General features: G+C 45.4%; 1 protein-coding gene across 2 annotated transcripts; it reads left to right on the top strand.

The window, feature by feature from the left end:
* Window positions 1–490: 490 nt before the first annotated feature.
* Cap1 (cyclase associated actin cytoskeleton regulatory protein 1) lies at window positions 491–24,922 on the top strand. Of its 2 annotated transcripts, none has more exons than XM_051171359.1 (13): window positions 491–508; window positions 12,591–12,712; window positions 13,548–13,648; window positions 15,318–15,395; window positions 17,307–17,450; window positions 17,534–17,619; window positions 19,654–19,759; window positions 20,199–20,376; window positions 22,562–22,746; window positions 22,923–23,046; window positions 23,168–23,250; window positions 23,567–23,710; window positions 24,503–24,922. In XM_051171359.1, the coding sequence occupies exons 2-13, from the start codon at window positions 12,601–12,603 to the stop codon at window positions 24,584–24,586; spliced, it is 1,425 nt and encodes a 474-aa protein (XP_051027316.1). In that variant the 5' UTR covers window positions 491–508; window positions 12,591–12,600; the 3' UTR covers window positions 24,587–24,922. The 2 variants fall into 2 exon arrangements, with proteins under 2 accessions (XP_051027316.1, XP_051027315.1); XM_051171358.1 differs by having other exon boundaries at window positions 494–508; window positions 12,588–12,712.
* The last annotated feature ends 1,330 nt before the right edge of the window (window positions 24,923–26,252 follow it).

Genomic DNA, 26,252 nt, shown 5'->3' with positions numbered 1-26,252 from the left:
GGCCCTGATCCCCCCCACCATCAGACCAGACCCTGGCTCTCAGAGGCTTCCAGCCTTACTGTTGTTCCTTGAGACTGAGGTTAAAAAACGGACTGAGCTCAGTCCCTGAACACAATCTGACAGGAGAAGCAGCCACTCACCTGTCCTCTTTTGCGTAGGCGGGGCTTGAGCAAGGACTCCAGCCTCTCATTGGTCTAGGTCTCGAGGCGTGACCAACGGTGGACACGCCCCTTCTCCGAGTCGCCCCGCCTTGGGGGCGGAGCCCTTTCCCAAGCGCTCCTAAGCCGGAATCGCTCTCCGGTGGCGGGGAATAAGGGCGGAGCCACGAGCCGGGCGGCCAAACTTCTTCCTCTCTCCGGGGCTAGCGTTTCAGCCGGTGGCTCATTTCCGGTGAAGGTGCCGCGCCCAGTGAGGGCCCGGAAGTGGGTCGCGCGGAGACCGCTGGGCGGTTCTTGCCGGAAGTAGGGAACGGCTGATCGCAGTCCGGAGGTGAGGCGGAACTCTTAAGGTGAGGGATGGTGGTTGGTTAAGGATTGGGGTGGTCTTTGGGGTCCACCGGGTCCTGGCGTTGGTAATGGCCTTGTTAGCCTTTACTCGTTTAGGGAGCCCAGCTGAAGGGGCTGGGGTTGTGGCCCTTCGGCCATCCTCGGCTCCTGGGTGCGGTCTCTTAAGGTGGGGCCGGGGTACCAGATTGAGCCGGAAGGTTCTGGGGAAGCCGTTTTCCCCTCGATTTCGCAGCTCTGTCTATCAGCCTCCGCGGAGGCCTGATTCCTAAAGACACCCCAACTAAGTGAAAGGAACCTGTGAGACCTTAGAATTTCGTTCTGGCCAGGTCTCGTCCCCATTGCACGGATGGGTAAATTGATCTCGGAGAAGAGGAAGAGTCTGGTTTTAGAGCAAGGTTTTCAGTCCCGGATCCTTACCACGTTCATTTGAAGTAGTCTTTCGATCTGGGCAGGCTACCTGCTGTGTGGAACTTAAAAAAAAATTTTTTTTTTTTTTTAAAAATCGGAATGCCTGTTGAGTTTAAAATAGGCTAGTAAGCCCTTCTCTTACTTTCAGAGAGCTCCCTTTACTCTTAGACTGCTACTGTTAACTAGGAAGCCAAGCCAACTTTATGGGAGGTGCTGTCCACTTCTGGATCTGAAGTCAGATGATTCAGGTTGAGTCTGGCCAAGTTGCCGAGTGCGTGTAGCCGTGTTTATTCTGTGTCGGCAGTATGTAAAATTCATCGAATACAACTTTGAAAAGTCTAGTCCTTGCCCCCCCCCCCCCACGGAGTTAGCAGTGCAAAGATGGTTAAGAAGTATTTATAAATGTGGTGAGGGTGCCGTGGAAGGATGTAGCCAGGGAGTCAGAAACATTTTGAAAGATCTAGAGGGGGCCGAGAATATTTTAGCTAGAGGTTAGTATCAGAACTGTTAGCTGTAGCTCTTTGTACTGCTTTCTCTTGAATTCATCATTTGCCAAGGACTTACTGGACCTTACTGTGTGAAAAATGTTAGATGAGACACTTGGTCCTTGTGGCAGGGGATAGGCTTGTTCTAGCGGGGTTTACAATATGGGAGGGGGCCACCAAATCAAAGATGGCTGAGTTTGTTCCCTGCGAGAGCACAGAGCTCCTGAGAACATAGCGGGGAAATACCTGAGCCACACTTCTACGCAGAAAAGGGAGACTTAGTGCTTCAAGATATCCTTAGGCATAAAATGAACCTAGAGAGTGGCTTTCTAGGCAGAGCACTATAGATGGGAGGGCACAGAGACCTAGGTATGTGAAACAGTGGCTAGCTAGCCTAGTTGCAGTTACTTGGAGAAGTGGAGAAAACCAGAGGTGGTGGAGTCAAATATAGAGGCCCTTGGAAGCATGCTAAAGAATTTGGATTTTAACCTGGAAGCTATGGGAATACTTTGAAGGGTTTTCCCACTTGGCAGAATGGGAAGAGACAGGAGTAGGCCAATATTTAAAAGCTGTTGCTATGTGGTGGCTTAAACTAGACGGGAAGTGGAAAAGGCCGGGAGGGCTTGTGTCTGAGCAGCATTAGACTGTACGCTTGGCCATATGTGGTAGGGCAGGTCTGTAACGTTAGCACCTGGAGTTTGAGACAGGAGAATCAAGAGTTGAAGGCCAGCCTGGGGCAGGCGTCACAGCAGGACTCTGAGGAACTGGAGGCTTGTTTACAGGAGTGAAGAAGTAGGTGTAGTCTAGAATTTGCTGGTGTGCTGGCCATACTGGGCGGTACCACTCAGATAAGGACCATAAAAGGCTCATTGGGAAGAGGTAAAATTGTGAAGTGACAAAGAAAAATAAAATCTGGTGCTTTCCAGGCATTTGTAGTCTACCTAGGCACAGATGTCTAACGTGGCGGTCTAGCCAGAGCAAACTGTAAAGGCAAAGATGTGGCAGAAGAGGGTTTGGTCTGCACTGCACAGAGAAGTACTCAAGCCTGGAGTTTGGCAGAAACTGGGGTGGGGTGGTAGTATTGGTGTGCCAGTTGTTAGGGCCTTTTGATGTCTTAACTGAATGAGTTTGGATGTTATTTGTAGCTGTCAGTTTGCTAATCGGGTTGCTGTAGCCCAGCATGCAGAACTTTCTGTAGATACTTCCTACTTTTCAGAAATACTTTGTAGGTCAACTGAGCATAATTAGTGACTCAGAGAAGTTTAATAAAAATGGTACCAATAAAAGTACTTTAAAGCGTAATGTAACCCTGCAGACCTAATGGAAGTCCTGTAGACTCCCTGGATGCATCTGCCTTTGAGGAGGAAGTTTGTGGAGTGTTGCCATCTTGAGGGGGCTGAGTGGGGGTGTCTCTTCATCCATGTTCTTGGTAGTGCATGCATTTTTTGTTGTTCTTGTTGAGTTAGTTTCTTTTTTTTTTTTTTTTTTTTTAACCAGAGACTGAGCCTTTAAAGGGATGATTTCTTCATACCGATATTCTGTGAAACAATAAAAACAAGTTTCATTTTGTTTAACAAAGCAAATACAAAGTATTACCAGAAGTAAAGCCCTTTGGTTTCAGATTGAATGGAGAGATTTAAAATCTGAGGACCATAAACTGTATCTTACGAATGGTCGTGATTATTCCTTTAAATATAATCATCAGCTTATCTAGCATGAACCTGTCTGGTGTACCTAACCCTCCAGCTTCTGTACCATAGAGATTTGCTTTTTCTTTTCTTTCTTTCTTTTCTTTTTTGTGAAACACGGTTTCTCTGTGTAACAGAGCTCTTGCTGTCCTGAGCTTTCTTTGTAGACCAGGCTGGCCTCAAACTCACAGAGATCCCTCTGCCTCTGCCTCCCAAGTGCTGGGGTTAAAGATGTGAGCCACCACGCCCAGCCATAGTGAATCCTTTAAAGTTCTTTAAGACAAATCACTTTTTCACCCCATTGTCCATTATTTGCATTATTCTTACAGACTTCATAATCCCAAAGAATCAAGTCTAAATTCCTTTTCCAACTTACCAGTTCTTCCCAATTACCTGTCCATTGTGCTGGGTTGTATTTTGTTTTGTTTTGGAAATGTTCCCTATTAGACCCGGGGCCCTGTGCTTGCTTGTCTACCAATGAGCTGTAGCACAGCCCCATTCAGACACTTACTTAAATTAATTTTCAGACTTGACTTTCTAATTTAGATTAGCATTTTATGTGAGTCATTTGTTCTCCCTTTATGCTTTTTATATCAGACCAGGCTTTTTTTTTTTTTTTTCCTTCCCCCAGCTTTGGCACAGTTGACATTAGGGCTCTACTGTAAGATGCTTGGCAGCATCCTTGGCCTCTTCCCCAATAGTGCTAGCAAGTAATAATAATAATAATAATAATGATGATGATGATGAACTTCATAGGTGAGCTGGCGAGATGGCTCCTAATGTAACGGCCCCGGCTGCTAAGCACGGCCACCTGAGTTCTATCCCTAGTGGGACAGTTCTATCTCACATGGTGGAAGGAGAGAACTGACTCCTGCAAGTTGTCCTCTGATCTCTACCCATGCACTGTAGCATGTGCACCTCCACACACAATAAGTGCAATAAAAAACATGGTTCTCCAGGGTCTTATTTCCTCATCTCACATCTCCAAGGAGGCTTTATAGCTGCCCTTAGCACAGTGTGTGGCACCTTCTAAACAGCACGCTCCGAGGCACCTGGACGCTGTGTGCTTTCAAGGACGTCCCTGGTTGTCTTTGACGAACTTGCCACCTTTCTAGCATCCCTGTTTATTATTTTTTTTAACATTTATTTTTTTGTTTTATGTGTATGCGTGTCCAAGCGTGTATATATATGTGCACCACATTCATGCTGGTTAGCACAAAGGCTAGAAGGAGGAACAGGAGTTATAAACGGTGGTGCTGGCCTGATGTGGGGCTTCTGCTCTAACTGCTGAGCTCACTGTCCAGCACCCTGAGCTGCACTCTTCTCGTAGAGAAAGGCCAGTGATTGGCAGGCACTAGCAGCAAAGTTCGTGTTAGTTACCTGGCAGCTTAGCAGATTTGCCTCTTCCCCAATATTATGGATATGTACACTCCTGTTTGTTCGTGTCTGTCTTGCCAGAACTTAGCTTGCTGGGTTTAATGGAAAAGGATGAAAGAGCTGATAGGCTTGTAGTTGCTCTGCCTATAAGTTAATATAACTTCAGCTTTCACCATGAAACTTTCTTCTTGATACACCATTATATAAATCCAATTTAAAAAGAAAGTCAAAGTTCTGAAAATATTCCTCCGCTACAGTGCAGCTTTGTTTGCCTTCTATTACCAGAGATGTGCCAAACTTTTCCATTTGGGCTGGAAAATAGTTGAAATGTTTAATGGGAGGAATAAGCAGCCTTGCTATTTTTGTTTGAGGTTCTTTTTTGGGGAGAGTGTTTTTAGGTCTTTTTTTTTTTCCCCTCCAGAGGCCATTACAGTTCCTATATTTAAGTTAATTATAGATGTAGAATCACAGATCTTTTCATATCTCTAGTTGTAGCTGAATCATGGCTAAAGATGGATTTCATCTTTGAAAATATCTTTATGGTAGAGTTGGAAAGGCTGTTCTGTTAAAGGAACCATCAAGGCAGAAACCAACAATGCAGTCGTTCATTACACAGCATAAACTCAGAAAACTAACAAGGGTCTGCTGAGTGTTCTGACGCTCTTTTCAGTGTAAGGGAGAGAGTGTCATAGTCACACAGAGCTGCCTGTTAGCCCCAGGCCACTGAGTCAGCTAGTTCCCAAGTCTGACTTCAGCTTGTAGGTGATATCACCGGTTCACCTAACACTCCTGGAGCCGCAGCTAGAGGATGGGGAAGGACGGAATAGGAGACAAGCACTGATACGGGGTTGGATCCCTTCCCTCTGGAAGATAGGCCTTTCTTTTCTCTGCTAATCGAATCCTTAGGTGGCAGTGACTTGGGCACTAAATGTCATTGCTTTCATCAGTGAAACCAAAATCTTAGGGAAGAACAGAGGCTCCTGATTTGGGTTAGGTTTAGATGACATCTTTACTCTGTAGAGTGGATTCTTTGGTTTCTGGGTTAAGCCAGCTGTCTTGGGGTTTCTATTGCTGCAACGAAATACTGATACCAAAAGACAAGTTGGGGAGGAAAGGGTTTATTTGGCTTACGCTTCTGCAGCACTGTTCATCGCTGAAGGAAGTCAGAACAGGAACAGGGCAGGAGCTGATGCCGAGGCCACGGAGGGGTGCTGCTTACTGGCTGGCTTCTCATGCCTTGCTCAGCCTGATTTTTTACAGAACTCAGGACCAGCAGCCCAGGGATAGCCCTACCCACAATGGGCTGGGCTTTCCCCCAGTGGTCCCTAATGAAGAAAACACCTTAACAGCAGGATCTTATAAAGGCATTTTCTCAATTGAGGCTCTCTTTTCTCTGATAACTCTAGCTTGTGTCAAGTTGACATAAACCCAACCAGAGCTGCAGCCTACATGGAGGTGTCTCCTGTTAGCATGCCTAGCGCCTGCTGCTAAGAAGGTCTATACTTTTAGGGACAGCACTAACTAATTCATAGCTTTGTGGTAGGTTGAAAGAGATAACCCAGGAGAGAGTGTTCTCCTTCATCCCCTAGCCCCTTTGTGAAACAGCTGTGTAGACCAGCTGGCCTCAAACTCGGATATCAGCCTGCCTCTGCTTTCTGGGTTCTGGGATTAAAAATGGCTTTCCTCTTTCATTGTAAAACATTATTCTCCTATGTCAAAGTTTAGAAAAAAAGAGGAATTTGTTGAAAACTTTGTAATGTGCTAGCTATTATAAATCTTATATTCAGGTTTTTTTGTTTGTTTGTTTCTCAGTCCTTTTAACTGTTCTCCATAATTAGGAGCCCAAGGTACATTTGCTATCGATGGGTAGATAGATACGGAACACTGCAGCGAACATATTCACGTACCACTGTCTCTACATCGTGCTAGTTTACTTCCTAGGATAAAATCTCAACAGCCTTACAAAGAAAAGTCCAAGAAACACTCCTCCCCCTTCCAGAGTTTCTTTGTGAAGCTCTAGCTACCCTGGAACTTCGGTAGACCAGGCTAGACTCAAACTCAGAGATCTACCTGGCTCTGCCTCCTGAGTCCTGTGCCATCACAGCTAGCCAAGAGAAACATTTTAAGGTCAGCTGTGTTATTAAGAATATAGGCTGACTTGGACAGTTACTTTCATTTCCTTCCCCTGCCCGCGCCCCCCGCCCCCCCAATGGGTTTCTCTATATAGCCTTTGCTCTTCCAGAGATTTGTAGACGGGGCTGGCTTCCAATTCACAGAGATCCACCTGCCTCTGCCTTCCTGAGTGCTGGGATCACAGGCCAGCTTCATTTCCATTTTATATGAGTTGATGACTTAGAACTCCCATGGGACAAAGTGCAAACCAATTCACACTACTGGCTTCTTGAGTTGTGACCAGAACTGCAGGAGTAACCCAGCCCATTGCCCTCAGCCTGAGTTAATGAATAACAGGAAGTTGTTGGAATGAAGAGATTGAGGGCTTGCTGACTGTAGCTCAGTGGCAGAGTATTTGTGTAGCATGTACAGAAAAATACAGAATGATGAAAAAGAAGCAACTTTGACAAGGATCTCCAGCCAGTTCTAGTTTTTCTTGGTTATAGACCGCAAAAGAAGTTGCTGGAGAATCAAGCTCATAGTTTCCTTCTACTCTGCATGATGATGTCATAAAGCTTTTCTTGCCAGTGACTTGTAAACACCATCTTCAGTCTTGGTCCTCTCCCAGGCTCTCTTCCTAAGTTCTTACTGGGCACTTTCATTTAGAGGCTTTATCTTCTCTTCAGGCTCCGTACATCTAAAACGGACATCATCTTCTTGCTCTAACTAGAACCTGCTAGAATCTGCTACACTGCCTTCCTGCCATCATTCTCATAAGGCCCTCCCTCATACTTGGAACTCTAGAGCTGTGTCTCTCCCCTCTCCGAATGCAGCTGTGCTTTCAGTCAGGACCACACAGTTACACTTGTGTCTAGTTCACACTTGGTATGTGTGCCCTCCAAGTGCAGAGCTGAGAGAGTAGGTGGAAGTTCCAGGGAGGCAGATTTGCCTCCATATAAGGAGTCCTTGGAGCTGTCTGAATAGAGTGGGCTGTCTCAGAATTCTAGGTCCTCCATCCCTGCTGGCTTGATCAGAGGCTGCCCAGCTAATTGCTAACAATGTTGAAGGGACTATTCTGGGATCAAATGGAGTTTGTGTAAGGTGATTTTCACAGTTACTTTTAATCCCAAGAAGCTGATTCTGTGGAAGGTAGCTTTGCCTCTCCCCTTTTGGGCAGGGAAACTATTTTGTCCTTTTAAAAACAATATCCCAGCACTTAATTCAGGTGCTAGCTCCTCAAAGGGGATTGTTTGTAGGCTCTTTTGTTTTTTGTTTTAAATATCATTTGTGATGGGTGGGGCATAGTGGCATGTGTTTAATCGCAGCACTCCAGGCAGAGGCCGGTGGATCTTTGTAAGTTTGAGGCCAGCCTGTCTACACAGGGAATTCCATGTCAGCCAATGCTACAGAGTAAGACCTTGTCTCAGCAACAACAAAAGTCTTTTGTAGTAGCCTTCATTTAATCTCAGTAGCTAGGTAGGTGAGTAACCTTACAGACCCTGATGTTTTCCCTTTCATTCGAATCCTACTGTTTATCAGCTAGTACTTGTAAATACTTTGCTTTCTTTCAGCATTACTCCTTTTTCATGTTCATCATCGTATCAAGCCAGACACTGCCAGGCTTCCCGGGGTATCTGACCCAGCTTGCTCACACAGCCTTGTTTCCATACTCCACGCCATCCCTATGCAGTCTAAATGTTTTAACGTAGTCTATTTGTACCACTTTAAAGTTTTTTGTTTTGTTTTATTGTTGTTGTTGTTGTTGAGTTTCTCTGTGTAGCCCTGGCTGTCCTGGAATTTCCTCTGTAGACCAGGCTGGCCTTGAACTCAGATTCACCTGCCTCTGCCTCTCAAGTGCTGGGATCAAAGGCGTGCACTACCATACCCTGTTGGCCTCTATTAAATTTCTTTTCTTTCTTTCTTTTTAAAAATTTTTTTCTTTTCTTTTTTATTTTTTTGGTTTGGTATTTTTGAGACAGGGTTTCTCTGTGTAGCCTTGGCTGTCCTGGACTGGCTTTGTAGACCAGGCTGGCCTTGAACTCCAGTGATCTGCCTGTCTCTGCCTCCCAAGTGCTGGGATTAAAGGCGTGCGCCACCATGCCCTGCGTAAGAAGTGCTTTTAAGCTCTGTGTGGTGGTAGAGGTAAGTGTACAGTATCGTGGAAGCGCATAAGCGGACATGCTTTTTACGTAGGTAATGTCTTACCCGAGACCTAAAGGACAGTAAGAGTTTCTGAGATGGGGCAAAGTGCAAGCAGCCAGAGTAGATAGCTTAATAAGTGAGAGAAGACACGCCTATTATGGAAATGTAAGTAAGTTGGTTGTAGAAGTGTGGTTGAGCTAGGTGCAGGGGAGGACAGGAGATAATGCAGGGCCAGAATATGGAAAGGCTTATTTGGACTTTACCCTGAATGCTATGGGGAATACTGAAAGGTACTGAATACAAATACGGTAGTTTTATGGGCCAGGGCAGTACTTCAGTAAGCAAAAGCTCATGTTGCACAAAACCAACTTTGATTCCTGGGACTCATGTTGGGGAAAAACAAACAAAAACAAGCAACCCAGATGGGTTCTGGGCCATGCATCTGTAACCCAAGCATTCTTACAGCAAGATGCGGGGCAGAGACAAGAGAAGCAGCCAGCGATCATATACACAGTGCAGCGGCAAGGAACGCTGAGAGCCCCTGCCTCAAAACACGCTGGAAGGAGGGAATCATCACCAGAAAAATAGCTCCCTGCCGCCCTATTCCACACACACCTACACAAAATGTTAAAAAATACATCCTAATTACATTTGCATTTGAGATGGATGAAGACGGGCCATGTTACTGAATTTAGGGGAGACTAGCTAGGAAGTAATGGCAGGAAGCAAGGAAAAACCTTAGTGATTTGCTTTTCAAGTTAGGATGAAGGCAAGGAAATCTGTTCTTGAGATATGCAAAATTCAGCCTGTAGATGTGTTTATTTAAGACAGTGTTTCATGCAGCATTTGGGAGGTGCAGACAGGAGTAACAGGAGGTTGAGGCAATCCTGTACTACGTGAGACCCTGGCTCTACAAAGCATAACACCAGAAAGACTTCTCTTGTTCACTGTTCGATGGCTGACAGTTCCCAGGTTATTAGCTTGGGCAGCTGTGTGACGGCCAGCAGTGCTGGACCACTGAGACAGTGCGCAGAGGGCTTGTGGGAGGAGTGCTGGGAAAGACGTTTCAGTTTGAGGTGCCAGATTTCCATGTCTAAATGGAAGCTGGATCTAAGATTCTGAATCCCAATCCCACGTTTTGACTTGAGTATGCTGCTCTGAGGGCTTAACAGGTGTTTGCAAGTGGGTTGGTTGTGTTTCTATAGTAAGGGCAGGTGACGGCTAGGGAGAGGTGGACATGACCACCCTGAGCAGAGTTGGGTAGGCTAAGAAGAGGCCTGTCTTGCCGGAAGTGGTGGCTCACACTTGTAATCTGAGCACTTGGGAGGACAGAGGTGTGCCTTGGTTTGTCTTCCAGTCCCTTTGCATTTGGACATTCTTTCCCATAACCTATCAAATCTCACTCTATTCCCACAAGACAAAACAAAAAGAACCCAAAGCCCTGGTTACTGGTCTATATTTAGTTAGTGGTAGGAGGAGAGTAGCTATAAATGGCAGCGTTTTCCAGGAAGGTAGTTCATACCTGTAATTCTGTCATGTGGGAGGTAGAGGCAGGAGGATGTGGAGTTCAGCGTCATCTTCAGCAACTTGAGAGTTAAAGGAAGATTTATTTTTTAATTATGTGTAGTTGTGTGAGTATCTGCATGTGAGTAAGGTGTCCACAGAGGCCAGGAGAAGTCATTAGATCCCCTGGGGTTGGAATTACAGGTGGTTGTGAGCTGTCTGAAGTGGGTCCTAGGAACAGAACTCAGGTCCTCTGAAAGAGGAGTATATATTTTTCTTTTTACCACTATTCCATCTATCTAGCTCCTAAAACTGTTATTAAACTTTAAAAATTAGTGTTTAGGGCTGAAAGATGTCTCAGTGGTTAATGCACTTCCTGAGGACGTGTGTTCAATTTATCCACCCATGTGGCAGCTCATAGTTATCTGTAACTTTAGTTCTAGGAGATCTGACCCCCTCTTCTGGCCTCTGTGGGCCATCTCTATATACAAGGCACAGACATACTTGTAAGCAAAAACCCATTCATGTAAAATAAAAAAATAAATCTTAAAAGAAATTAGTTTTCATAGCTGTGGTAGCATATATAGTCCTACACTGTTTGTGTTGTATTTCCCATTATTGTATTTTCTGTATTAGCACTCGCCTCACTGGCTGCCATTGTGTGTGACAGAGCATGTTGTATTAGCAGAACTGAGTGCTCTGTATGATAGTAGCTTTGGGATATAGTTTACTCCCCTAGATTTACAGTGTGGATATATGTGAGTCTGCCCTGGCCAGTACCCAGAATAGAACAGGGGAGCAGAATGGGTATTGTTGCTGGTTTTGCTAACGTAAGGGAGAACAGGTGTCTGCTGTCCCAGGTCTGTTCCACTTTGGGTAGGAATAGACTTAGAGATTTCTGCCGCTTCTTCAGTTCAGGAAATGGAGAAGTTGGTTTGATTTCTCACACTTATTTTTTTCTCACTGACACTCTTAAATAACATTCGGTAACGAGTGACTGGGTCCAGAGAGATAGCACTTGCACACAGAGAAGAATGAACAGGGATTGTGTTGTCTGGAGAGCTGCTTATCTCCTGCACAGGGAGGCCAGTGTGGTAGCAATCTGTGCTATCTGTCATTTTGGGGAAGGACCTAATTGTTGTGCGAGTCACTGAGTACAGTCAGCCTCAGTTATTTGACTTACCTAGTGTTTTGATGAATTAGAATATAAGTCAAAGTTTTAACTGAGACTCTACAATCACAGTTACCTTGTACAGGGGCGAATGGGTAATGTTTCATGCTTGGGTGTGTAGTCCAAGCAGCTGTCAGAAGAACCCTTGGCCCTCTGTGGTTTCATAACATGTATAGGTTCATAGATAAGTACTGCACACCTTAAACCTAACCTGCTGGGTAGTGAGTGATCTAGAAAGAGGAGTAGAGGGAGAGTCGAATTACCAAATCAGCTCACTCTTCTCTCTTGGAGCTTACTCTCTTTAGCATCTTAGACAGTAAGCAAGGCTGGCTTAGGTAAGGTACTCTGAAAAGTCTCTAACAAGCTTTCCAGTCTGTGGTCTCCTTCCTGGCTGCGTGTCCAGACCCCACCCATTCTCTTTTGAGCCTGGCTCAGATGGCAGCTTTATGATACCCTTATCTGATCTCCCAGCATTCAGCCCTTCCCTGAAACCCCATGCCACCCCACCTGCAGCTTCCGTCATCTTCAACCCTTTCCCTGTTTGTTTGGTGGTCATTAGTGTCTATGTTAAGTACCCTTTCCCCACCTTAAGTTAAAAGTTAGTAAGGATGGTATTTATCCTGGTATGTGACATCCCACTGCAGACAGCAGGAAGTTGGGGGTGGGGTGGAAACCGCATTAAACATAGAGCTAGGAGATTTGAATGTTGGCTTCTGTAGTGACTAGTGTATGACTAGACACAAGTCAGTGAATGTTACTAAAAATTAAATTTATATCTTTAAGCATATAGTAATTGGTTGAGGGTGTAACTCAGTTGTAGAGTGCTTGCCTAGCATTGATGAAAACCTGGGCTCAACCTCTCATGCCCCCAAAGGAGTATAGCAATCATCCTAATTAGTTGTAGGGAGGTTTAACCTGAGAAAATATGTATCACCTACTTTGTAAATCTAAATTCGTGCACAAATATTTGTTAGTATATACTAAATACTCAAGTATTTGAGTAAGATTTGCATTAGTGAACACCTTTTCCTGAGTAGTTTTCTTACTTAATGACGTCTGTGTTGTTTTGCAAATTCTCTAGCTGACTTTTCCACTGTATTTTATTACTAAATTATCCTGTTCCGCAGAATTGGCATCCTCCTCACCCCATGGAGGTATAATATTAAAATGGCACATGATATTTGATCTGTTTCAGCAGGTGGATCATTATGGCTGACATGCAAAATCTTGTAGAAAGATTGGAAAGGGCAGTGGGCCGCCTGGAGGCAGTGTCACATACCTCTGACATGCACTGTGGGTTTGGAGACAGTCCTTCAAAAGGTAAGCCGGACCCAGCGGGGTGCTTTGTGCTGTCCCTGCATCAGTTTTTCTGTCCTGGTGAACTTTCTCCTTTGGAGCCCACCTCCCAGACTTAATGTAGGTAGTTTATCTCCTGTGAACAGATAGGAAGGAAGTGATTGGCACAGGGAGGCCTGTGGTTAACTAATTTTAACAGAAGAACTTCCTGCCTATGTGATGTGTCCTGTCCTTTAGCAGAGTGACTAGTCATTCTGTCAAATGACAAGAGATTAAAGACTCTTCTCTCTAAATGATTTGGCCAATTAGCCATTTTGCCGATATACTAGCCAACACATAGACTAGTAAGGATGAAAGGGATCTTGGAGGACCCTCATGTTTATTTTCACTTTATAGATGACAAGCATTACGCTCAGAGAGTAAGGATGCCACAGAAGTAGCTAGTGCTGGTGTTAGAGGCAGGCTCCTGCTCTAGTTTTCTACTTTCAAGAAATGTCTCCTGTCTGGGGAGATGGCTCAGCAGATTAAGTGCTTGCCATCCAAGCCAGAGGACCTGAGTCCAGATCTATAGAACCCACTTGACACTGAGCACAGTAGCATGTGTCTGTGGTCTCAGTGCTCCTGTGTCGAGATGGGAGGCAGAGACAGAAGACCCCCTGGGAGCTCGTGGGCTAGTAGCCAGGTGTGTGCAGTGATGAACAGGCAGGGATGCTGTGTCCAGTAGAAGGACAGGAAGGACTGACATCTGAAGTTGTCCTGTGATGACCACATAAGTGCCAGCCCACATCACTCACATTTTTAAAAAAATCTTTCTGGTGTATGATTGATTCTTCCTGTTGTGTGTGTCTGCCTTCTCCAGGAGCAGTTCCGTATGTGCAAGCATTTGACTCACTGCTTGCCAATCCCGTGGCAGAGTACTTGAAGATGAGTAAGGAGATTGGGGGAGACGTGCAGAAACATGTAAGGAGGGGGGGGGGGGCTTTGATTTCCTTCCTATGTAAGGACTGATGGCTTTCTTCACTTTTTTTTTTTTTTTTTCTCAGCTTAGGAACCCTCTAGGACCTCCCTGACTGCTTTTCTTCTGCCTTCATCTGTCTAGGCACAGAAATGGTTTTATTTTTCTATGCCTTTTGTTTTTACTACCTATTCTATGTGTTTCTTTTATGAGAAAGCTTGTTTGCTCATAAAATACAAAGGTGTTCACCTTTGTGGTGGAGAACGTGCTAGCAGACTTACCTTAGTGTTGTGTGACCAAGCGGAGGGTGGCTTATTCAAAGGAATCATCATCATGACCCTAGCACCTGTAAAACCATGCCTGATGGTTATTACTTGTGCTAATATGGGTAACTTTCGCACTTGGTCCCCTGTGAGACATGAAGTAGGCAGTGACAGATGCCTGTCCTCCCACGTCCCTTCATGAACTGCCTCCTACATTGTCACCACCACCTGCATGCCACACACACGTACACTCTTTGCATCACTTTTGGACCCAGCACCTTTCTGCTGGTGCACTGGATGATCATTTATAAGCAGTAACCATATTTAGCATCTTTCTAACTGACCCCGAGCCCCGTGTACACACGCCGTTGGCAGTGTATGAGAGGTCTAAGCTCTGTGGAGCAGTGTTGGGGCTTTAGTGGTGGGGAAGTGGTGTGTTTTTTTCCTTCAGACAGTTCTATAACATTTGAAAAAGAATTAATTTTTAAAAACATTTTATATGCCCGGGTGTTTTGCCTGTATGCATGTCTGTATACAGTGTGTGCATGGTGCCCACAGAAGCCAGAAGAGGGCATTCGATCCCCTGGAAGCAGAGTTAGAGGGTGTGAGCCACGGTGGATGCTGGGAAACAACTCTGGAGCCCTTGGAAGAACAGCTGGTGCTCTTAACTGCTGAGCCCTCTCCAGCTCCTTTGGGAAAAAAATTAAAACATCGTGTCATTTTTAATCTTTGAAAGTGCAAATCCAGCTGCCTGTGGTAGCTCCTGCCTGTCATCCTAGTCTTGGGAGAGCAAGGTAGGAGGATGCCACAATTTTAAGGTCAACTTAGGTAGGCTATAAAGTAAAACCCAGTCTCAGAACTTCAAAAAATAAAAGGAGCTGGAGAGATGCAGCTCTTGCAGATGACCGAGCTTTCTTCTCAGCGCTCACACCAGGTGGTTCACAGCCATTTAATGCTCCAGTTCAGGGCCTCTGACACCTTCTCCTGGCTTACATTGGGATCTGCACACAATGAGGTATATGCATACAGAGACACGTGAATAAAAATAAACCTAAATTTAAACAAAGTTACGTGGGACCGGGATGTATTCTTAGCACAGTGGTAGAGTGCTTAGCATTCACAGAGCCCTGGGTTCTATTCCTACCACCCCAAACAAGCAGATCTCAAAGTACTTCCCTGTGAGCTCACTGACCTGCCTTCACTTAAGACGACTCGTGATTATGGTCATTTCAGTTCTTTATTTGTCCTTGACAGTTCCAACAGGAACAATAGTAATGTGATTCTGGTATCAGTCCCTGGGCTCTGGAATGCATGGGGCAGACAACATGGAGGGCTTGGATACTACCAGGGTCAGTTTCAGGGTCTGCTTATGTGTCATGTGTCATGGACAGTGGGTTGTTTCCTTCTGCAGGCGGAGATGGTGCACACAGGCCTGAAGTTGGAGCGAGCTCTCCTCGTTACAGCCTCTCAGTGCCAGCAGCCAGCCGGTGTAAGTTCATTACTGGATGGTTTTGTCTGGTGTGATGCTCAGGGCAAACAAATTTGCAAGAGGCTGTCACAGCAGCTACAGTAATGTAGAGACATAAGGCAGCCTCAGGGCCCCGGGGGCGTGTGCCTTGGATAGTTGCTGGTCCCTGTTGACTTTTTGTTTTTTGTCATTTTGTCCATTACTTTAGTTGCCCCTGGGACCTTGCTGCTTCCGTTAGTAAACAAAGGCAGCTCTAGTGCTTTATGATGAGTGGCAGAGCTACAGCGGGGAACTGGGACCCCCTTCGTCCATTACTGATGGAGGAGTCTCTCTTTAATTCTTACATCAACATTTTGTGCTATGTGATGTGGAAAGTTAAGTTATAGAAATGAGCCTGGCAAGGTGGCGCACATCTGTAATTCCACCACTTGGGCAGGCAGAGGCAGGTGGGTTTGAGGCCAGCCTGGTCTACAGAGTGGGTCCAGACCAGCCAGGGCTACCCAGAGAAACCCTGCCTCAAAACAAAACAAAAAAACAAAAAAGAAACAAAACAAAACAAAACCCTAAAAAACAAAACAAAAAACCCAACCAAACAAACAAACAAAAAAGCTAGAAAAATCAGTTTTCTCAGAGGAAAAGATTCTTAACTTGTCTTAGGCTCTCCTAGTCACAGAAAATGCTAAAACAAGTCTTCTTGCTAAGGCAGAAATAAAACCCTTGATCTTAATCATGCTAAATATGTGAAAATAATTTAAATATCTGTCTTGAGTGACAATAGTGTTTTACTTAAGTCTTTCTTCCAAGCTCATACTTTCCCAAATTAATAAAGCAGCCAACACATTGTCATGTTTTAGACTAAGGTTAGCAGAAGTACAGGCTGCAAGCTGACCTCATCTGACCCCCGTGTATCAGAATGAAGTTTATGGGAACAGATATTCACTGACAGGCCCTTTAGAGTAGTTTTCACACTTCTCGTCAGACTGAGGCCCTGAGTACGGACATGGTTAGGAAACCTGCCTTTGAAGGGAGGATCAAAAAATGGGAACACAAAGCTCCTCCATTTTGCTAAGTGGCTTTGAATGGCAGCATCTCGGACTGCATTTTTATCACCAGATCTCTATTCAGCAGCTGCTGTGTGTCTCAGGGTGCATTGAGGACAAAGGAGAACTCAGACAAAGCCCTGGCCTTTGAAAAACTAACAGAAAAAGAAAAGCATATTTATACCAGGCTTGGCAGTATACCTTTAATCCTACCATTTGGGAAGTGGAGACAGAAAATCAGGAGGAGTTTAAAGTCATCCTCTGCTACCTAAAGACCAGCCTGGACTGCATAAGACCCTGTCTCACAGAAAAACAGAGGAAAGGAGAGGACTCATACATGGGCCTGGGGATAGCTTGTAGTTTCCTGTGGGCACGTCAGATTGGTCATATCAACACGTGATATAGAGGCCGTGGCAGCTGGGCTGGAAAAGCTGCTCCTGCAGCATTTGCATGGGTGGAAAAGAGGACATAAGGAACAAAAATAAGCTGGCATCTTCTATTAGTGGGTCAGAAAAGAGACAAGTGGCCTGAATGGTGGGGCTTTTCTGGTATAGAATATAGGTCCTGAACTCGGAATCTCTTCTGAGAAGCTGAAACTTTATGTAGAGGAAGGATGTGAGCAGTTCTTAGCCATATGATTTAAGGTAGCATGGACACAAAGTTTACCTTCTGTGCTCATTGTAGACTTAACAAGTTCTCCCATGGTTAGAGTTTCAGCACTGGGGGTGGGGTGGGGTGGTGGGCTGAGGCAGGAGTATCCTGGATTCTAGGCTACATAGAATATTGTCTCTAAAAACTGAGGAGGGGAAAGCTTGCTTTCAGAGTCAAGAGTTGATGAGCATATGTTGCTTTAATAGAAATACTAACCGCAGTTGTTTCCCATCTCTCCTAGAATAAGCTTTCTGAATTGTTGGCACCTATCTCGGAGCAGATCCAAGAAGTTATAACCTTCCGGGAGAAGAACCGAGGCAGCAAGTTTTTCAATCATCTGTCAGCTATCAGTGAAAGCATCCAGGCCCTGGGCTGGGTGGCTCTGGTAAGGGGGAAGGGAAGGTCTAAACAGGGCAAGGACATAGGGCTGCAGAGGCTCTCAGTTACTGACTGCTTTTTCTTTCACAGGCAGCAAAACCTGGCCCCTTTGTGAAAGAGATGAATGATGCTGCCATGTTTTACACAAACCGAGTCCTCAAGGAATACAGAGATGTGTGAGTCTAGCCTTTCCCCAGCTGGGACAGGACAGAAGCATCTGGTTACTTGCTGAGTGCCTTGTTTGTTGGTCCTTTTACTTCACAGCTGTTGGATGGAAAGCCTGGTAGATCCTAGAACTGCATGTGCAAGCAGGACATGTTTCTGCTTCCATTTCTTTTTCTGCTTTTTAGTTTCCTAGTCCTTACCCTTCCTTACCTTATGCTGTTAACATGATTAATGCATTTTAAATTGCTTTCTTTTCTTTTTAATTACTATTATTATTATATGTATGTATGGTTTTTGCTTGTAAATAAATCTGTGCATCGTATGTGTGCCTGGTTCCGTCAGAGGTCAGAAGAGAGCTTTGGATCCCCTAGAACTGGAGTTACGGATCTTGAGAGACAACACAGGGGTGCTAGGAATTGACTCTGGGTCCTCCGGAAGAGCAGCCACTGCTCACAACCACTGAGCCATCTCTCCAGGCCTTTAAGTTGCTTGTTTGTATTAACTTTTGTTATTCTGTTGCTGCGTCTCAGTGGCACTAGGGCACAGGGGTCAGTAGGACTTTTTAAGTAGAGTAATGTAGTCAGGGAAAGTGACAGCGGGCTGCTTAGCCAACACTGGTGTTAGGTAAGGGTGCTATTGTGTTCTGACGTACAACCATGCTAGTCCTAAGTGACTTCTTCATTGCCTACTTTGAGCTGAAGCGACCACAGTTATACTCTGTAATACTTAGCTCTGTAACTCTCCAGACACCATCAGGCAGCAGACATTTGTTGACTAGCTGTGGAAGAAATAAGCCTTCAGTTGTATGACCTGTGTCCCACAGCACCACACACTTCTTAGAATCTTTCTAGCTGCCTGGAATTCCACAGACCTGTTCGGAGTTTACTCTGTCATAGGCCCTGAGAACGGACATGGTTAGGAAACCTGGCTTTGAAGGGAGGATCAAAAAATCGGAACCCAAAGCTCATGCTTGCTTGGGCTAAGTAATCAGCGCCTTCCCATTTAGAAAGAGAAGGGGTGTCCAAACCCAGTGCAGTGTATCTTCTATAAGAATTTCTGGTTATTTCCTTTTTGGTTTTCTTTGGTTTTTGAGACAGTGTTTCTCTGTGTGTAGCCCTGGCTGCCCTGGAACTCGATCTGTAGACCATGCTATCTTTGAACTCGTAGAGATCCGCATGGTTCTGTCTCCTGAGTGCTGGGATTAAAGGCGTGTGCCAGTACCGCCAGGTTTATTTTTTCCTCTTTAGTTGGGAGAGCTCATACAGGCCCTCAGTTTGATGGCAATGCTTGAGTAATCTTGGTCCACTGTGGCTTCCTGCAAAAATGTCTATTTTAACCACTTTGCTACTAGGTTCTGCCTGTGGTATATTTTGGGGGGAAAAAATCTAGTCCTAACAAAAACGTTGATAAACACTGCTGTCAAAGATAGACACGTAACCCAGCGTCCCAGCTCTCCTGGACTTTGGTCTAATTAGGGTAAAAGGATAAGGTTTTGGTTTTGGTTCTTTTTTTTTTTTTTTTTTTTTTTTGAGACAAGGTCTCCCCCACCCCTCCCAATCCTTGGCTGTCCTGGCTTTGTAGACTAGGCTGACATTGAACTCAGAGATGCACCTCCTTTACCTCCCAAGTGCTGGGATTAATAAGGTGTGCACCACCTTATTAATCGCTAAACCATTTTTTGTTTGTTTGTTTGTTTGTTTTGTTTTAAACATTGATGAGAAACTAAAGAGATAGCTAAGCAGTTATGAGCACTGGCTGCTCTTGAGTAGGACCCTGCTTTGATTCCCAGCACTAACTCCAGTCAGGGGATCTGACGCCCTATCCAGGCATCCTTGGACATCAGGCAAGCATGTGGCATACAGATATACTTACAGGCAAAACACCCATACACATAAGATGAACTAATTAAACGAGTATTATTGAGGATAGGGAAGCTGCCACTGAGCAGAGCCTAAGAAATCCCACAACAGGAGGATGAGAGTCCATGGGCAGGAGAAGTTCTGGAGTTGCTACCATACTCTGAAGTTTATTTTTAATTGTTTCAGGGATAAGAAGCACGTGGACTGGGTCAGAGCTTACTTGAGTATATGGACAGAGCTGCAGGCGTACATCAAGGAGTTCCATACCACTGGCCTGGCTTGGAGCAAGACGGTGAGTGAGTCCTCCTTTTCTTCTTTCCCCTTCCTCTCTCAGCATAGGATCTAGTGGCTTCTCAGACTTACAGCCACCAAGGCCAGAAAAGGAATGCTGGAGAGATGGTCCGGCAGTTAAGAGCTCTGGCTGATCTGTTACGAGGACCTGGTTTCGATTCCCTGTGCCCACAGGGCAGCTCACAAATGTCTGTAATTTCAATACCCTCTTCTGTCCTTCTTAAGCGCCAGACACACATGTGGTACATAGACATGCATGCTAGCATACACATAAAATAAAAAAGCGAGTTGAAGTAAATTAAAGTTAAAAAAATACAAAGACAGACCCCTGTTATAAATTGACAAGCTAAGTGTTAACAATAAATGCACAGACCGCAGCAAATAAAGAAAAATAGAGAGGATAAGGAGCAGATCACTGAATTCCTGTACTTTGTGTTTAGGGGCCTGTGGCAAAAGACCTGAGTGGATTACCATCTGGACCCTCTGCTGGATCAGGCCCACCTCCTCCCCCACCGGGCCCACCTCCTCCCCCGATCCCTACTGGTTCTGGCTCTGACGACTCTGCCTCCCGCTCCGCACTGTTTGCACAGATCAATCAGGGGGAGAGCATCACACACGGTGAGCATTTTGGCATGAGCAGTTGCTACAGCAAATTGTTTGGATTAGACTTCATCCACTAGACACAGTATCTGGTCTAACCCAGAACACTGGCTTGCATGTGGGAACATTCATTTGGGGTGTCACTTGCCTTCACGTTACCCCAAGTGATGTCAGACTTGAATGAAGTGCTGCTTGAAGGGCTACTGGGATGGTGCAGTAGGTAAAGAGGTGCTTGCAGCGCAAACGTGGTCATCTCTGAGTTCATTCCCTGGAAGCCGTAAAAATGAAGAGAGCGCTGATGCTGTAGAGCTGTCCTGGTCTCCACGTGCATACTGCAGCAGGAGCCTCACGCCCACAGTAATAAGCTTTACTAAAGGGTAAAGGCGCTTACCACCAAGCCTGATGGATGCTTTCAGTTTGACCCGAGACCCACTTGGTAGAAGGAGAGATGCGATGCCTGCAAGTTGTCTGCTGACTCACCCTCTCCTTCCCTACAGTCGGTGTGTAACTAAATGTATAATTTTTAAGAAGTAGAACTTGAACGTGGATAATGACAGTGGAAGTCATTAAGTAGCATGTTCAGGCACCTTCTTAGCTAGCTAACAGTGCTGGCAGTTTTCCCAGAGCCTGTGCCACAGTACCACATGGACTCTGTAGTCCTTGTGTTGGATGTGTACTTGTCACATGGGAAATTTGCATAAGGAGGACCTATTGTTACAGAGGAAGTGGACGCTTCTATACCTAGCTGGTGGAATTTCTTTTCTTGTTTTTTTGAGATAGAATTTCTCTATGTAGCCTTGGCTGTCCTGGACTTGCTTTGTAGGCTGTCCTGGACTTGCTTTGTAGACCATGCTAGCCTTGAACTCACAGAAGATCTGCCTACCTCTACCTCCCTGAGTGCTGGGATTAAATGCATGTGCCACTGCTGCTGCAGCTACCACCACCCGGCACTGTTGGAATTCTTAATTGTATAACCCTTGACTAAGAATGTACTTATATCCCAGCACTCGGGAGGCAGAGGCAGGTGGATCACTGTGAGTTCGAGGCCAGCCTGATCTACAAAGCGAGTCCAGGACAGCTAAGGCTAACACAGAGAAACCCTGTCTTGAAAAACAAAACAAACAAACAAACAAAAAAGATCAAGAATGTATTCATAAAAATATATTTATAGTAACCAGTAGTGGCATAATCAGGAGCATACCCAGCATTATGGGACCTGGCTGTTACCTGTGGTGTATCCTCTTGAGAGCATACAGTGCAGCCATGAGCTACACCTTTCCATGCCAAGGGACCATGTAATGGTTAAGATAATAATGGCAAGTGTAACTGCTAGCTCTCGGAGCAGCTCTGGAGATACGTAGACCCAGCCCCGCGTAAGAAGGTGGGTTTCACCATCCTCCCACCAGCTTCTACCTCCAAAACAATTATATTACAGCCTCAAGCAGCGATAGAGCTAAAATTGGCACTCATACTTTGAGTTAAAAAACATGAAAAAAATTTTGTTAATTGAATATTAATTTACCAGATCAAATTTGTTAACAATCTGTATGGCTTAACCAAATAAAACAGCATGAATAGGGACTAGATGGCAGAAGACATCCAATAAGTAACCTCCTACCCATGCTCCACTGTGTCACACACAAAGACATGAAACAGAAAGGACAGGAAGAGGCCAGTAGGAGTTGAGGGAGACGAGAGAAGGTAACGGGGGTGAATATGATCAGAACATTTTTTGTACATGTCTGAGAAATCACAGTGAGCTACATTATTGTGTGTAATTAATACATACTAACAAAAAGCAGGAACATTTCAAATGCCGACATTTCATTAGGAGGGTTAGTATTTTTCCCCCACTAAATTTTCTTCACTGTGCCGTACTTTCCCCTTCTTGTTGACATACATACATATTCTGTGTGCATATATTTAATAAGCAGACTTCTAGATCTGTTTTGTGCATTTACACGCCCTTGCTCCTTCCTCACCTTCAACACACAAACTTAAAAAAACAACAACAAAAAGCCCCATATAACCTAGAAAAACCATAAACGCGCTTCTCCAAAACTGCTTACAAGATGGTTTCTCAAGACTTCAGTTCCTGCTTTGAAGTTTTTGCTAAGGACTAGTGATGGCAACCTTGTTTATTGCCTCAGCCCAAAGCTCTGGCATGAAGGACAGGACTAAGGTAGCTGCTGTGTTCTTACAGCCCTGAAACATGTATCTGATGACATGAAGACTCACAAGAACCCTGCCCTGAAAGCTCAGAGTGGTCCAGTGCGAAGTGGTCCCAAGCCATTTTCTGCACCTAAACCCCAAACTAACCCCTCCCCCAAGCCAGCCACAAAGAAGGAGCCAGCTCTGCTCGAACTGGAAGGCAAGAAGTGGAGAGTGGTGAGTTAAAAGAACTGGGTCTCCTGGGAGGAGGGAATAGGAAGAAAGCTTTAAGCAGAATTTAGCTGAGGAGTGCAGGGCTCTGGCTTATGGTGGCAGAACCAAGGTTTGGGGAGAGGCATTGCTTGTGCTGATAATGTGCTGTGTGGTAAGAATCCTGGGTGTGTCTTCATCAGGAAAACCAGGAGAATGTTCCCAACCTGGTGATTGATGACACTGAACTGAAGCAGGTGGCTTACATATACAAGTGTGTCAACACAACATTGCAAATCAAGGGCAAAATTAACTCCATTACAGTAGGTGAGTCAGTCGTCCTTGCTGCCCTAGGCAGATTCCCACCCACAGCCAGAGGCACTCCCTGCCTCTCTGTAAACTCTTACACTGTTGCAGTTACATTGTTGACCTGCTTCCTCGCTTCTAGATAACTGTAAGAAGCTCGGCCTGGTGTTTGATGATGTGGTGGGCATTGTGGAGGTAATCAACAGCAGGGATGTCAAAGTGCAGGTAACCTGATGTCTTGGCTCCTCCTTTTGGCCCCTGAAGAATTAATTGAGGGACACAGCAGACTCGCAGATGTTCCTTGGGCAGGAATCTGATTCTCCAGAGGGCTGTAAGGCGAGCTGCCTTGGATGTGGCAGAAGCTGGCTCTTTAAGGGAGCTCTGTCTAGGACCTGGCCCGGCCCAGCCCAGCCCAGCCCCGTTTCGAATATCTGTTGTGCACTGGGGGGCTTTTGTGAAGGAGTGTAACCACTTAAAACTGGGACTACTCCCTCCAGAGCTTAGTCTTCTCACACTCAGTTGTCTTGGTTTTCTTCTACAGGTGATGGGAAAAGTGCCAACCATTTCCATTAACAAAACAGATGGCTGCCATGTTTACCTGAGCAAGAACTCCCTGGACTGTGAGATAGTCAGTGCCAAATCTTCTGAGATGAATGTCCTCATTCCTACAGAAGGCGGGGATTTCGTAAGTTTCCTTCCTTCCCTTTCCCTTCTTTCCTTCCCTCCTCTTTCTGTTTTCATCCTTCCTTTCTTCCTTTTATTCCAGGGTTGCAAGGAGATCATTGGTGATCCTCCTGCCTCTGCCTCCCAAGTGCTCAGATACAGCCATCACAGGGCTGTTTCTTGGCTGTTGGAGATTAAACCCAGGCTTTGTGCATACTAGGCAAGCATTCTACCAACAAGTTACATCCCTGAGGAATATGACATTAAAAACAGAAGAAATAAGCTGGGCCTGTTGGTATATACCTATATTCCCTACAGGGTCTTAGCACATAATGCAGGCTGGCCTCAAACTCAAAATCCTCCTACCCTATCTCAGACAGTTGAAATAGGACCAACTTCTCTAATTAGAGAAAACTATTTGATGGACATTTGGTAGTAGGTAAATTCCAACAATACACACAGAAGCCAGGAAGTCCTGTGAAGGTGACTCCAAGGGGTGGGTTGTTCCTGCCTTTCTTAGCTCACTAAGAGTGCGAGTGCTGCCATCCCCCATCAGGGTGTCTAGAACTGTCTAAGTCTGTTCGGGACCACAGATCACTAAACGGCGAGCCGTGTAGAGCTGCAGGGCTGGTTTGGCTAAGCTTGTGTCACTCCATGTTTGCCTGGTGCCTAAGGTCAGAAGATGGGATGGATCACTTGGAACTGGAGTCATAGATGGTTCTGAGCTGCCTCGTAGTGCAAGTTACAAGCAAGTGCTCTTAACTACTGAGTCCTCTCTCCAGCCTCATCAACAGATTGCCTCTTTTTTTTCCAGAACGAGTTCCCAGTCCCCGAGCAGTTCAAGACCCTGTGGAACGGGCAGAAGTTGGTCACCACAGTGACTGAAATCGCTGGATAAGCGAATGCCTGTGGGTCCTGTGCCCTCTCCCTTCACACCATGGGACACATCTGTATGGAGACGTTTCTTTTCTAGATTTCCTCTACCTTTCTGCTCTTAAACTGCTTCTCTGCGCTGAGAAGCCCAGCTACCTGCCTTCACTGAATATACCTCAGGCTGAGATGGGCGGGACAGCGGGTCAGTGGATCTTCGCAGGAAGGAGCAGCCTCTCTGCATCAGTGCAGCTGCTCCGCAGTCCGAGCTTCCGGAGCTGCAGGCCCAGACTAGAGCTCTGAAGCATTCAGCTTTGGGGGTCATTCCACCAACAGTCCTTGGGGGTTAAAAACGTCTTGGAAACAAACGGATCAAAATACTAATCTCCTAACAGTGGGCACGGGGGTAGCAGTAGCCGGTGATTGTATTAGGTTCTTCTAATCAACCCAACTTTCCGATGTTGACAAGGGAGGCCAGGCTTGCCACTCGGCATCCCAGGCTGACTATTCCCTAAAAGCATCCTTCATTCTGCATTCCATCCTGGGTCAGCCTCAACCATGCTAGAGTAGGCATTCCGCTTTACAGCTGCATTAACAGTATCCTTTTTGTGGGGGGAAAAAAAGTGTCTCAAACCCTCTTTTTCCCCAGAGGGATTACTGCCTTGATTCCCGTGGGAACAACTGAAAAACCAACCCCCCCCCCCCCCATTCCAAGGAATCTGGTGTTTCTCTTCCCTGCCAGATGCCTGTCACACTCAGCAGCGTAGGGCCTCACTGCAGGCACCTGAACAGGACTAAGACCTCCTCTGCAAGCTGTCTTGATGTACACCAGAATCCTGAACAGCGTTAGTATTGGAAATCCCAGTTCTCCATCTAGGACACACTGACCAAAATATGCAAACTTTTTTTTCTTTTGATGGGAAGAGAGATTGTCCTGTGACTTCTGCCCAGTTCCTGAGGCCTGTGGAAATAAACCTTTATGTACTTAAAGTTATACAGAAAATAGAATAAAGTTAATACCAAACTTGTTCAGCTATTATCTGATGCTTTCTGTACTGATAATGTTTTTAAACATACTGAAGATGACACCAGTGGTGAGAAATAACACTTTATTTCATTTTTGACAACTCTTCATACCCTCCACTTCCTGCCCTAACCCTCTCTTATTTGAAGAATAGATTTGAGAAAGAAAAAAGGAAAATGGCAGTGAGTGCATTCTGCAGTGCTAATAGAGTGTGCTTTCATGAAAACAACCATTTCTCCAAACAAGTGCTCTATAGGAACCATCCAGAAAGGGCTGTTGTCTTTTCAGCATGAGTGTTAAAGGGCCCACACTCAAGTAATGGAGGGCACGGTGGGCCAATGGTGTTTTTCTTTAACCATTAGAGTCACGATCAGTTTTTAAATGTGGGTTGGTCTCCAGGAAGTCTACAGTCTTCTCTAACCATTATCTTGAACCAAATCAGCAGCTCTAGTGCTGGCAAATGGGAGTTAGGGAGGAAGTGTAAAAGCCCATCGTCTCATTCTTTGTAATATTATGAGTGACATTTATGCCTCTTGTAACATCAAGGGCGCTTAGCCAAGAGTGGAATAATAAGAACACCCACCCGGGGTTCACCTCTCCGCTCCCCACTATTTCACGGCATATAAGACAAGTTTGCTGTAGGGTGTGGTGGGGAACCTTTAACCCCTGT

Source organism: Acomys russatus, chromosome 29, assembly GCF_903995435.1.
Source record: "Acomys russatus chromosome 29, mAcoRus1.1, whole genome shotgun sequence".
NCBI lineage: Eukaryota > Metazoa > Chordata > Mammalia > Rodentia > Muridae > Acomys > Acomys russatus.
Note: the sequence above shows the minus strand (reverse complement) of the source record. Positions and strands in the feature narration are given on the sequence as shown.

Coding starts and splice junctions, on each gene's coding strand:
- Cap1 (XM_051171359.1), top strand. CDS start 12,601: ATGGCTGACATGCAAAATCTTGTAGAAAGATTGGAAAGGGCAGTGGGC. Junction 15,396..17,306: donor AGTGCCAGCAGCCAGCCGGT/GTAAGTTCATTA, acceptor CATCTCTCCTAG/AATAAGCTTTCTGAATTGTT. Junction 17,620..19,653: donor CTCAAGGAATACAGAGATGT/GTGAGTCTAGCC, acceptor TAATTGTTTCAG/GGATAAGAAGCACGTGGACT.